This window comes from Hypanus sabinus, chromosome 6 (genome assembly GCF_030144855.1).
Source record: "Hypanus sabinus isolate sHypSab1 chromosome 6, sHypSab1.hap1, whole genome shotgun sequence".
NCBI lineage: Eukaryota > Metazoa > Chordata > Chondrichthyes > Myliobatiformes > Dasyatidae > Hypanus > Hypanus sabinus.
This window is the reverse complement of record NC_082711.1, coordinates 128,572,811-128,585,827: the sequence shown is the minus strand read 5'-3', so window position 1 is coordinate 128,585,827 and position 13,017 is coordinate 128,572,811. Positions and strand designations below refer to the sequence as shown.

Below are 13,017 nucleotides of genomic sequence, written 5' to 3'. Positions count from 1 at the left end.
GGATCTCCTGGTTGCCACCCACTTCAACTCTGCTTCACATTCCCATTCAGATATGTCCATATCTCTACTGCCACGATGAGGCCAAACTTCATTTGGAGGAGCAACATCTCATATACCGTCTGGGTAGTCTCCAACCCCTTGGTATGAACATCGAATTCTCCAACTTCCAGTAATTCCCTCCCTCTCCCTTCCCCCATCCCACCTTCACTCTGTCTCCTCTTCTAGATGCCTATCACCTCTCATGACTCTGCCTTCTTCTACTACCCATAGTGCTTTCCCCTTAGATTCCTTCTTCACCTCTCCTGCCTATCCCCTGCCCCATCCCTTGATCTTTCCTCAGATTGGTTTTCCACCCTTCCCCCACTTTCTTTATAGGGCCCTTGCCCCCTCATTCAGTCCTGACGAAGGGTCTCGACCCGAAACATTGACTGCTCATTTCAACGGATGCTGCCCGACCTGCTGAGTTCATCCAGCTTTTTTGTATGTCCTCTCAGCTCAAATGCAAGAACCTGAACTGGATTTGGAAGAGCTGTCCTGCAGACTGGTGATGCCACACATGGTGTGATCCTGGACTGTGACTTTCTCACTTCAGTAAGCTCGGACAGCAATTACTCCGAATCCTCAACTACCTCCTCTGGGAATGGAGAAGAGCTGGAAAATTGGTGCAGTAAGGCTAGCCTTGTTATACTTGGTACCATGCTAGTATTTACAGACAGACAGACATACTTTATTGATCCCGAGGGAAATTGGGTTTCATTACAGCTGCACCAACCAAGAATAGTGAAGAAATATAGCAATATAAAACCATAAATAATTAAGTAATAATAAGTTAATCATGCCAAGTGGAAATAAGTCCAGGGCCAGCCTTTTGGCTCAGGGTATCTGACACTCTGAGGGAGGAATTGTAAAGTTTGATGGCCACAGGCAGGAATGACTTCCTATGACGCTCAGTGTTACATCTCGGTGGAATGAGTCTCTGGCTGAATGTACTCCTGTGCCTAACCAGTACATTATGGAGTGGATGGGAGACATTGTCCAAGATGGCATGTAACTTGGACAGCATCCTCTTTTCAGACACCACCATCAGAGAGTCCAGTTCCACCCCCACAACATCACTGGCCTTACAAATGAGTTTGTTGATTCTGTTGGTGTCTGCTACCCTCAGCCTGCTGCCCCAGCACACAACAGCAAACATGATAGCACTGGCCACCACAGCCTCATAGAACAATTTAACTGTGACTGATGGGGTGAAAAACACATGTCATGTGCTAAGCCCCTATAAACCAGAAAAACTTTCATAGTGTTGGTCTGCTTTGCTTTTCAAGCCAAGCACTGATCTGAGGCATTTACCTATAGCAGTCTGCTGCTCCAGCAAGTCAACTGCCCAAGATAATGGCCATAGGGAGAATATATGGTTTACCCACTTCTCCCACAGCAGGCACTCGGGACCGTGTGAGAGTGCTTTGTGGCTGTATTGATCTCATCGCTGCAAGTAACAAGAGATTTCTCAAAGAACAATGAATCGAAAGGTTGCTCTCAGATTTTACCTGCACACACACATCACAGGCATAGCAATGCCGAGATCATGGGAGTCGGTACAACTTGCAGATGTGGCACCACTTGCTGATAAAGCTGACATCGTTGATGGCAACCTGACTTTCGCAGGATCTGAAACAAAAGGAAATTATCTATGAAATCTTGAGTCTGTCAAATCTGCAGAGGCACTTCAGGTCCTTTCCAAACCGATCATTTCCAGAATGGGATGGGAGTTTATGAATATGGCAGATCCTGGGATGGGGAAGCTGGAATTAGAACAATGTTCCCTTGGCCTGTAAGGTGCTGGTGAAGAACAGAGATGACTTGTGGGTCACAAAGAAAACAAAAAAAATATTGTATTAATCACACTTCTTTGTGGATACAATCACTGCAATCAATAGCCCTTCGCAGTTGAGCTGCTGAACCACCTGTATGACCTGGCGTCTGGAAGGTGCAGGACTGCTGTGGCGTGACACATGTGGCTGAATCAAGGCGATGGGGCCTGGGTCCAGGCCCGAGAGTGGGGAATGAGCCAGTGCTTGGCCACTGCAGGACTGGACTCGGAGCTGATTTGATGCGGTAGAACCAGTGGAAGTGATGCAGAGTTGAGGTGGTGGGGCCTGAGCCTGGAATGAGGACCAACCCGAGGTCTGGACGATTAAGCAGATTGGATGGGACAGATTGAAAAGGTCAGTGTGTCAGGGCTGGTTCAGCTCGCTGCTCTGTGTGGTTTACTCATCTCTGCACTGAACTGAGGTCGTGGCCTGCTCCTAGGCAGGCTGCAGTGATGACTGGCTTCATAGCTGGGGACTCACTTTGGTTCTGAATGTCATTTGCTTACTTTTATTAGTTGGATGATTTGATTTTTTTCTGCACATTGGGAGCTTGACGGGCTTTTGCTTTGGTGGGTTCTATTGGGTTTCTTTGTTTTGTGGTTGCTGTAAGGAGAAGAATCTCCTGGTTGTATTTAAAGTTTGATAATAAAAGTACTTTGAACTTTGAGACAGAGTAAGGTTCCAGAATGGTCTGTTGCCTCCCTGGTACCAAGATCAGGGATATCTTGGATATAGTTGAAAACATTCTGAAGGGAGAGGGAGAGCAGCTGCAGATCACAGTCCATGAACAGCACGAGTATCAAGAGGGATAAGGTCCTGATGAATTGACGTAGGGAGTTAGACAGAAAGCTAAAAAGCAGGACCTGTAGGTCATTTCCTTGGAATGACAAGGTTGCTACATGCTCATGAGGGTAAAAATAGGAGAAAAAGAAGCTGCGGTTAAAGAATTGGTGCAGGAGGGGTGGATTCAGGTTCTTGGATCATCGGAATCACTTCTGAGGCAAATAGGAAGACAAGTTACATCTAAACCAGAAGGGATCCAGATGGGTTACACCTGAACTGCAGGGGGACCAATATCCTTGCAGGGAGGTTTGTTAGTGCTATTGGGGGGAGGATTTGCAAGGCAATGGGAACCAGAGTGCCAGAGTAGATAGTGGAGCAGGGGTGAAAATAAATGATGTTAAAGTTTCATGCAAAATCACAAATAGTAAGGTTGTGTGTGGTGATAATAATCTTCTGAGGTGTGTTTATTTCAATGCGAGGAGTATTGTGGGGAAGGCTGACGAGCTGAAGGTGTGGATTGACACGTGGAATTATGACATTGTAGCCATTAGTGAAACTTGGCTACAGGAGGGACAGGACTGGCAGCTCAATGTTCCAGGGTTCTGATGTTTCAGACGTGATAGAGGCAGAGGGATGAAGGGTGGGGGGGGGGGGGGGTGGTGGCATTGCTAGTCAGGGAGAATGTTACAGCAGTGCTCAGGCAGGACAGATTAGAGGGCTTGTCTACTAAGCCCATATGGGTGGAGCTGAGAAACAGGAAAGGTGTGACGACATTAACAGGGTTGTATTCTAGACAACTCAATAGTCAGTGAGAATTGGAGGAGCAAATCTGCAGAGGGATAACAGACAACTGCAGGAAACATAAAGTTGTGATTGTAGGGGATTTTAATTTCCCACATATTGATTGGAACCCCCATACTGTTAAAGGTCTAGATGGGTTAGAGTTTGTAAAATGTGTTCAGGAAAGTTTTCTAAATCAGTATATAGAGATACCAACTACAGAGGATGCAATATTAGATCTCCTATTAGGAAACGAGTTAGGACAGGTGACAGAAGTGTGTGTAGGGGAACACTTTGGTTCCAGTGATTATAACATCATTAGCTTCAACCTGATCATGGATAAAGATAGATCTGGTCCTTGAGTTGAGGTTCTAAACCGGAAATGGCCAAATTTGAACAAATGAGAAAGGATTTAAAAAGCATGGATTGGGACAGGTTGTTCTCTGGCAAGGATGTCGTTGGTAAGTGGGAGGCCTTCAAAGGAGAAATTTTGAGAGTGCAGAATTTGCATGTTCCTGTCAGAGTTAAAGGCAAAATGAATAAGAATAAGGAACCTTGGTTCTCTAGGGATATTGGAACTCTGATAAAGAGGGAGAGAGAGAAGTATGACATGTATAAGAAACAGGAAGCAAATAAAGTGCTTGGGGAGTATAAAAAGTGCAAAAAAAAAACTTAAGAAGGAAATCAGAAGGGCTAAAAGAAGACATGAGGTAGCTTTGGCAGTCAAGATGAAGGATAATCCAAAGAGCTTCTACAGGTATATTAAGTGCAAAAGGATAGTAAGGCCCTCTTGAAGATCTGAGTGGTTGGCTACGTATGGAACCAAAAGAAATGGAGATCTTAAAATCACAAAATGCTGGCAGAACTCAGCAGGCCAGACAGCATCTATGGGAGGAGGTAGTGATGACATTTTGGGCCGAAACCCTTCATCAGGAATGAAGTAACATGGGATGGTCGAGGGGGGATAAGAAGTGGGGGAAGGGATAAAGTAGAGAGCTGGGAAGTGATAGGCTGGAGGGAAATGAGCTAGGGGGAAGGTGGAGAATTATGGGAAATAAAAGAGAAAGAAAGGTAGGGCTGGGGGGAGATTATAGTGAGGGGGGAAAAAGAGAGAGAAAGAGAACCAGACTAAAATAATAGATAGGGATGGGGGTAAGGGGGGGGCAGGGGTATCAACGGAGGTCTGTGAGTTGAATGTTCATTTTCCCCCCTCACTATAATCTCCCCCCAGCCCTACCTTTCTTTCTCTTTTATTTCCCATAATTCTCCACCTTCCCCCTAGCCCATTTCCCTCCAGCCTATCACTTCCTAGCTCGCTACTTTATCCCTCCCCCCACTTCTTATTCCCCCCCCCCCGACCATCCCATGTTACTTCACTCCTGATGAAGGGGTTCGGCCCGAAACTGAGTCACTACCTCTTCCCATAGATGCTGTCTGGCCTGCTGAGTTCTGCCAGCATTTTGTGTTTTTATTTATTTCCAGCATCTGCAGATTCATTCGTGCGCCGAGGAAATCTTAAATGGGTTTTTTGCATCTCTATTTACTAAGGAAACTGTCATTGAGTCAATGGAAATAAAGCAAACAAGTAGTGAGGTCATGGAACCTATACAGATTGAAGAGGAGGAGGTGCTTGCTATCTTGGGGCAAATTAGAGTAGATAAATCCCTAGGACCTTGAAGGTGATTAGTTTTGAAATTGCAGGGGCCCTGGCAGATATATTTAAGATGTCTGTATCTACAGGTGAGGTGCCGGAGGGTTGGAGGATAGCTCATGTTGTTCCGTTGTTTAAAAAAGGCTCTAAAAGTAATCCGGGAAATTATAGGACGGTAAGTTTGACGTTGGTAGTAGGTAAATTATTGGATGGAATACTAAGAGATAGAATCTATAAGTATTTGGATAGACAGGGACCCATTAGGGAGAGTCAACACGGCTTTGTGCGTGGTAGGTCATGTTTAACAAATCTATTAGAGTTTTTCGAGGAGTTTACAAGGGAAGTGGATGAAGGGAAGGCAGTGGATGTTGTCTACATGGACTTCAGTAAGGCCTTTGACAAGGTCCCGCATGGGAGGTTAGTTAGGAAGATTCAGTCGCTAGGTATATATGGTAAGGTAGTAAATTGGATTAGACCTTGGCTCAATGGGAGAAGTCAGAGAGTAGTAGTGGAGGATTGCTTCTCTGAGTGGAGGCCTGTGACTAGTGGTGTGCCACAGGGATCAGTGCTGGGTCCATTGTTATTTGTCATCTATATCAATGATCTGGATGATGATGTGGTAAATTGGATCAGCAAATTTGCTGATGACACAAAGATTGGAGGTGTAGTGGACAGTGAGGAAAGTTTTCAAAGCTTGTAGAGGGATCTGGACCAGCTGGAAAAATGGCAGATGGAGTTTAATACAGACAAGTGTGAGGCATTGCACTTTAGAAGGACAAACCAAGGTAGAACATACAAGGTAAATGGTAGGACACTGAGGAGTGCAGTAGAACAGAGGGATCTGGGAATACGATACAAAATTCCCTAAAAGTGGTGTCACAGGTAGATAGGGTAGTAAAGAGAGCTTTTGGTACATTGGCCTTTATAAATCAAATAATTGAGTATAAGACTTGAAATGTTATAGTGAGGTTGTATAAGGCATTGGTGAGACCGAATTTGGAGTATTGTGTGCAGTTTTGGTCACCTAATTACAGGAAGGATAATAATAAGGTTGAAAGAGTGCAGAGAAGGTTTACAAGGATGTTACCGGGACTTGAGAAACTGAGTTACAGGGAAAGGTTGAATAGGTTAGGACTTTATTCCCTGGAGCGTAGAAGATTTGATAGAGGTGTATAAGATTGTAATGGGTATAGATAGAGTGGATGCAACCAGGCTTTTTCCACTGAGGCCAGGGGAGAAAAAAACCAGAGTACATGGGTTAAGGGTGAAGGGGGAAAAGTTTAAAGGAAACATTAGTGGGGGGGTTCTTCACACAGAGACTGGTGGGAGTGTGGAATTAGCTGCCAGATGAAGTGGTAAATACGGGCTCACTTTTAACATTTAAGAAAAACTTGGACAGGTATATGGATGAGAGGTGTATGAAGGGATATGGTCCAGGTGCAGGTCAGTGGGACTAGGCAGAAAAATGGTTCGCCACAGTCAAGAATAGCCAAAAGGCCTGTTTCTGTGCTGTAATGTTCTATGGGTCCAATATCAATGCAAGGAGGTTTGCTCATATTATTCAGGAGGATTTAAAATAATTTGGAGGGGTGAGAAACTCAGTAGCAGTGTGGTAGGAAGATTTAGCTGAGTGTAGAGGGTAAATCACATTTGTACAGTAGTCAGAGCCAATAGAGACAGGTTAGGGACTATTTGAAGGGATGGGTAGACTCAACTCCATTGTCTTTAATGCATGGAGACTCACAAGTCAGTCCCATCAGCTTTGAGCATGGAACAACACATGGAATTACACTATCATTGTGATGTAGAAATGTGGTTCAGGAAGGGTTAGTACTGAAGGGTATAGTGCGACAGAGGGGTAAGCAAAAGAAGTAGGAGTTGCACTGCTGATTGCGGAGAGCATCGCAGCAGTACGTAGACAGAAAGTGCTGGAGAGTTTGTCTGATGAGATCATCTGCATAGAAATGAGGAATAATCACTTGCTGGGGTTAAGGCTTCGGCCTCCCAATAGTCAGTGCAGAAAGATGTAAAAACAATAGGATTATAGTATTGGAGAATTTTAATTATTCCATTATTGACTGGATAGAAATTTTTATGTGTAACCAAAGTTTTTTTTTAGATAATATGTAGATTGTGCTATCAGAGAGGGTGCTGTATTTGACTTCCGTGTAGATACTGTAAGTGTTGGTTGTGGAACACTTTGGAAATAGTGACCATAATTCTGTAAGTTTCAAAATCAGGTTTATTATTGCTGACATATGCTGTGAAATTTGTTGTTTTGTGGTAGCAGTCGATCTTAAGACATAAAACGACAATAAGTTACAACAAATAAATACATAGCCCAAAAGAGGAACAAGAGGAGTAATGATCTCATTTTTTCTCCAGTCCTGATGAAGAGTTTTGGTCCGAAATGTCAACTATACTCCTTTCCATAGTTCTTGTCTGGCCTGCTGAGTTCCCCCAGCATTTTGTGTGTGTTGCTTTGGATTTCCAGCACCTGCAGATTTTCTCTTGTTTGTAAAGAGGAATGAGGTAGTGTTCATGGACCACTTAGAAATCTGTTGCCAAAGGGGAAGAAGCTGTTCTTAAATACTGATGAAAAAGAATAAGGTTGGTCTTCAATTTAAGCTCTCAAAATTTTGTTTGCATTCACCTAGGAGAAGGGCAAAGGGTACAATGGGCTCAGGATTGCCCAGACCCTGAAGATATTAAGCAGGAGGCGGTGTTAGATGCCTTGGAAAGCAAAAGGGTGGATACATTCCCCGTGCCTGGGGCCTTTTGAAATTTATCTCCGAATGTTATAGGAAGAGATTGTGAGGACCCTGATGGCGATTTTCCATCTTCATTAGTCCCAAACGAAGACAGAAGAATATTGTTCCTTTAAGAAGAGCAGGAGGGATAAGTCAGATAAGTCAAGAGCTCTGAGCCTTATGTAAGTGACAGGTGTTGGAGAGAATTCTAAGGGACAGGATTTATGTACATTTGGAAAAGCAGTGACGGATTATAGATGGTTAACATGGCCTTGAGCAGGAGAAATCCTCACAACTTTCCAAATGTTCTATATCCCCTTTTGCCTTAGACAAGTTACCACACTATTCACCACAGCTCCAATTTTTGTGTAATCACATACTGTACTTACTAATCATACATTTACATTAAAGTTTTAATATGTATCAGCAACGTTAAAGGTCTCAACCCCTTTGTACACCACCAGTCACAGATTTCCAATGAGAAAATTGTCCTTCCACCAACTCACTGCCTTCTATTACCAAGCCAATTTTGCATCTAGTTAGTCAGCTCACTTTGGATCCCATGTGTACCTAAAGAAACTGATCAGCCTACCAAATGGGACTTTTACAAATGCCTGACTGAAGTCCAAATAGACAACATCAACTGCCCTGCTTCATCAACTTTCTTAGCTACCTCCTCAAAAAACTCAAATCAAATGACACAGGCAAAATGCCGTGGAACACAGCAGGCCAGGCAGCATCTACAGGGAGAAACACTGTTGTCGTTTTGGGCCGAGACCCTTGGACTAACTGAAGGAGAATTCAGTAAGAGATTTGAAAGTAGGAGGGGTAGGGGGAAATCCGAAATGATAGAAGACCGGAGGGGGTGAGGTGAAGCTAAGAGCTGGAAAGGTGATTGGCGAAAGGGATGCAGAGCTGGAGAAGCGAAAGGATCATGGGATGGGAGGCCTAGGGAGAAAGAAAGGGGGAAGGGAGCACCAGAGGGAGATAGAAAACAGGCAAAGAGTGATGGGCAGAGAGAGAAAAAAGAGGGGAGGGAAAATAAATAAAGAAGGGATGGAGTAAGGGGAAGATGGGCATTAACGGAAGTTCGAGAAATCGATGTTCATGCCATCAGGTTGGAGGCTACCCAGACGGAATACAAGGTGTTTTTCCTCCAACCTGAGCACGGCTTCATCTTGACAGTAGAAATGCCATGGATAGACATACCAGAATGGGAATGGGACATGGAATTAAAATGAGTTCTGTGGAGGGCTTACTATTCCCATTCTATGTCAAACAGACAGACATACTTTATTGATCCCGAGGGAAATTGGATTTTGTACAGTCGCACTAACCAAGAATAGTGTAGAAATATAGCAATATAAAACCATAAAAAATAATAATTATTACAAGTGGAAATAAGTCCAGGACCAGCCTATTGGCTTAGGGTATCCGACACTCCGAGGGAGGAGTTATAAAGTTTGGGGCACTGCTACCCCAGTCATGGGACCCCTCTCTTTCACTTCCTTCTCCCTCAACCCTCACGCTTTCTACCTTCCCCCTCCTTCTCCCTTCATCCATCCATCTTCATTTTTCCTCTCCCGCACCACCCCCTCCTTCCTTCCTCTCTCCCCCACCCTCCCTCTCTCCCCTCGGTCCCTCACCCCTCTTCATTCCCTGTCCTCTGCCTCCCTCCACCACTCCTTCGCTCTCACTCCCGTCCCCCTCCGTCGGGACATTACCCCAGTCATGCGACCCATCTACCCTTCACTCCCTCTCCCCCCTTCTCCTTCCCTCTGTACCCTCCATCTCCCCTCCCTTCATCCCCTTCTCTCTCCCTCCTTCCCCCTCTTCCTTCTCCCACCTCTTTCACCCACCCACCCTCCCTCCTTCTCCTTCTCCCTCTCCCATCGCAAACACGAGGAAATCTGCAGATGCTGGAAACTCAAGCAACCGTCCTGACGAAGGGTCTCGGCCCGAAACGTCGACAGCGCTTCTCCCTATATGATGCTGCCTGGCCTGCTGTGTCCCACCAGCAATTTGTGTGTTCCTTCTCCCATCCCTTCTTCTCCCTCCCACCGTCCCTCACCACTACCCCAGTCATAGGACCTCTCACTCACGCTCTCTCTTTATAGCTTTTCCTCCATTTCTATATCTCTTCCCCACCCCTCCCCTTAATCTGGGTAACCGCTGCCCCAGTCACATGACCACCGCTCAGCTGACTGCTGCCTCAGTCACGGGACCTCGTTCTCCTACCCCGCCCCCTTCGTCCTTTCAGAGCGTCGCCCGCGACGCAGTGACGTAGGCAGTTTCGCGCATGCGCACAGACCCCACTCTCCCGTAGCAATATGGTTGCCGGGCTTCTGTGGGTGAAAAGTCTGAGTCAGGCTTGTCTATCTGCCACCCCCTGACAACGCCTCGCCGCCCTGCAGCATGGCCGAGCCGGCCACCCACTCACCCCCGCCGCAAGAGCAGGATGGTAAGTAAACTTTCACCTGCCGCCCGCGTGTGTCTGGGGGGCGGGCCTGGCCTGGCCTGGCGCAGCCGGTACCCCGCTACCTCCTGGGCCTGACACAGCCGGTACCTTACCGCCACCCGGGCCTGCTAAGGTGGGGCTGTCACGGTCCGTGCGCTGAGACCGAGGAGGCAGACCGGCATAGGCTGCATCCTGTGTCGGGGCATTTCTGACATGTTCGCAGTGTGCAGCGGCCAAACACAACAGTGTGGCAGCTGTCCGCACCGCCCAACGTCACCTGCTTCTCTGCACATTGATCTTTAAACACTGGGCGCAACGAGTTTAGCCACACGTATTCCCTGGACCTCGGGGCAGATAGTGAGTGAGTACCCCTTTCTCCCAACCATTTTTAAAGCCTATTGCTATCAGTGTTGCCTTGCTAATGAAATCCTGTGATAGCTACTATAAGTTGGAAGAAAAAGTAACTGTTGGTGACTCAGTATTAATATTGCTATATCTTGCATCAGATAGTAGATAAAATTATACGATTCTAATCTGGTAGAAAAACTTAACGAGAGGTAATGTGGGTTACCCTGCACTGCACTGTATTAACATACAAAGTAAGGACCTCGACAAGAGTATTTTTACCTTTTGTTAGACTTTGTGACCGAGGCTATTTTATCCATGCTCTTATCTATACCACCTGCGTGTTGATCCATGAATGTTTAATGTCCTGATAGTTTTTAAAAGATGGCTATATTCGTGCCACTTACAAATGTTTTTTTATTTAAACGAACACATTCTCATGTTTTTTTTAAACTCTTGAATGTTTAGTGCAAACCATTGAAGGATGAGGCATTGTCACTCTAAATTGCTTGCTGACCTTTGTATTATTTGATGCTAGGGTATCTTGTTTATATTTGCTGACGAGATTTTTGAACGCATTGATTAGATTTTATATCTTTTTCTTTTTGTTTTGATGCACAATTGATTATGGAATTATTGACTAAAGCAGAGATTCTTAAATGACAAGTAGTTTAAGTGATTACACGAGCATGAAAAGATGTTGAGGCACAGCCAGTGGGATTTTCCCTTATGCATGCAGTAAACTTCGCATTGATTGAGCTGAGTGAACTACAGTGTTGTCATCAACAGTGTTTAATCAAGAATTGCTATCATGTTTTGCAGTTTTTACTCCTCTTGAGAATGGTTTACTGTCAAGGAAACTATAAATGTTAGTTTATGAATGTGGGTGGGAATTCTTATTGAAATCTATGGAATATTGGAGGGCCCATATAGACTGGATGTTGAGAAGATGTTTCCAATAGTGGGGGAGTTTGGGACCAGAGGGCACAGTTGGTTTACAAGGACAGCCCTTTAGGACAGATGAGAATTTTCTTCCAGCCAGAAGGTGAAATTCATTGTGACAGACAATTGTGGTAACCAAATGAAAGTCCTGATGAAGGGTCCTGGTCCAAAACGTTGACTGTCTATTCTTTTCCATTCATGCTGCATGACCTGCTGAGTTACTCCAGCATTTTGGGTGTGTTGCTTGAATTTTCAGTGTCTACATATTTTCTCATTGAAAATGGGTTTAATAGGTCTTGATTGGTCAGTGTATCAAAGGTTACTGGGAGAAGCCAAGATAATGGAGTTAAACAGGATAATTAATCAGACTGCTTGGGCTGAACAACTTAATTCTGCTCCTGTGTCTTACTGTCTTATGCCGTCAGGTAGAAGATATGAGTGCCTTAGGACTTGCACCACTAGGTTCAAGAGCAGCTATTAACTCTCAACCAGACTCGAGGGGCCGAATGGTCTACTTCTGCACCTATTGTCTATTGTCATTAGTCTCCTGAACAAAAGGGGATGGCTACACTCATTCTATTTCTGATGGTCCCACAACTGATGGTCTCTCTTTAAGGACTTTTTATCTTGTTGTTTCATACTCGTTATTTATTTCTATTTATAATTGCATTCACACAGCTTGTTTATTGATCCTGTTTACAGTTAATGTTCTATGGATTTGCTAAGTATGCCTCAGGAACAAGAATCTCAGGGTTGTATGTGGTGACATGTATGTACTCTGATAATAAATTTTGTTTTGAACTTTGAATGATGGCCCCTGAATTTTTGAAAAATATTCTTTTCTTTCCTACCTTCCTCTTTTCATATTAACATCAATATATTTATAAAAGCTGGCCTCTTTTTGGTTTTGGTAAATCATGACAGTTTTAACTTGATACAAATAAGGAAGTTAATGTGAAAGCAAGTGTTAAAATCCTGGCAAAATAATACTTCTCTCATTGCCACATCACCATTGAAAATGACTGCAGCTAGGCCATGACTATTAATAACAATTTGAAAGTAACTATTTTCTGGGCCCATGTTCGAACAGAAATTGTTTTAAGTAACAGAAAAATCTTGCATTTGTATGTTGTATTTTACAATCCCTGCCCAAACAAACATTGATATATCTCGATATTGTTCAGTGTAAGCCATGGCAACCAATTTTTGTGTAGGGAAATGCTATAGCTGAGTTGTATTTATGTAACGTAAAGCATCCAAAGTAATTTCAAAGAAATGCGTTAAAGATTGACATTGAGCTATATGAGGAGACATTTGGACAGTTGACCAAATGTTTTCAGCGGTGTTCGTATAAGGGAAGAGGTCCAAGATTGGAATTTGATATTTAAGACTTTAGACTTGAAGGCAAAACTGTACTGACAAGAGGTTTGTACCTGT

At 44.3% G+C, this 13,017-nt stretch overlaps 1 protein-coding gene across 3 annotated transcripts in view; it reads left to right on the top strand.

The window, feature by feature from the left end:
• The first annotated feature begins 10,121 nt into the window (after positions 1–10,121).
• Positions 10,122–13,017, top strand: part of rabep1 (rabaptin, RAB GTPase binding effector protein 1) — a 139,841-nt gene continuing 136,945 nt past the window's right edge. For 2 of the 3 annotated variants that reach the window (XM_059972916.1, XM_059972915.1), the window contains exon 1: positions 10,123–10,296. In XM_059972916.1, coding sequence (XP_059828899.1) covers positions 10,251–10,296 — 46 coding nt within the window. In that variant the 5' untranslated portion in view covers positions 10,123–10,250. Of the gene's footprint in view, positions 10,297–13,017 lie in introns of all 3 variants that reach the window. The other variant, XM_059972917.1, reaches the window with a different exon arrangement.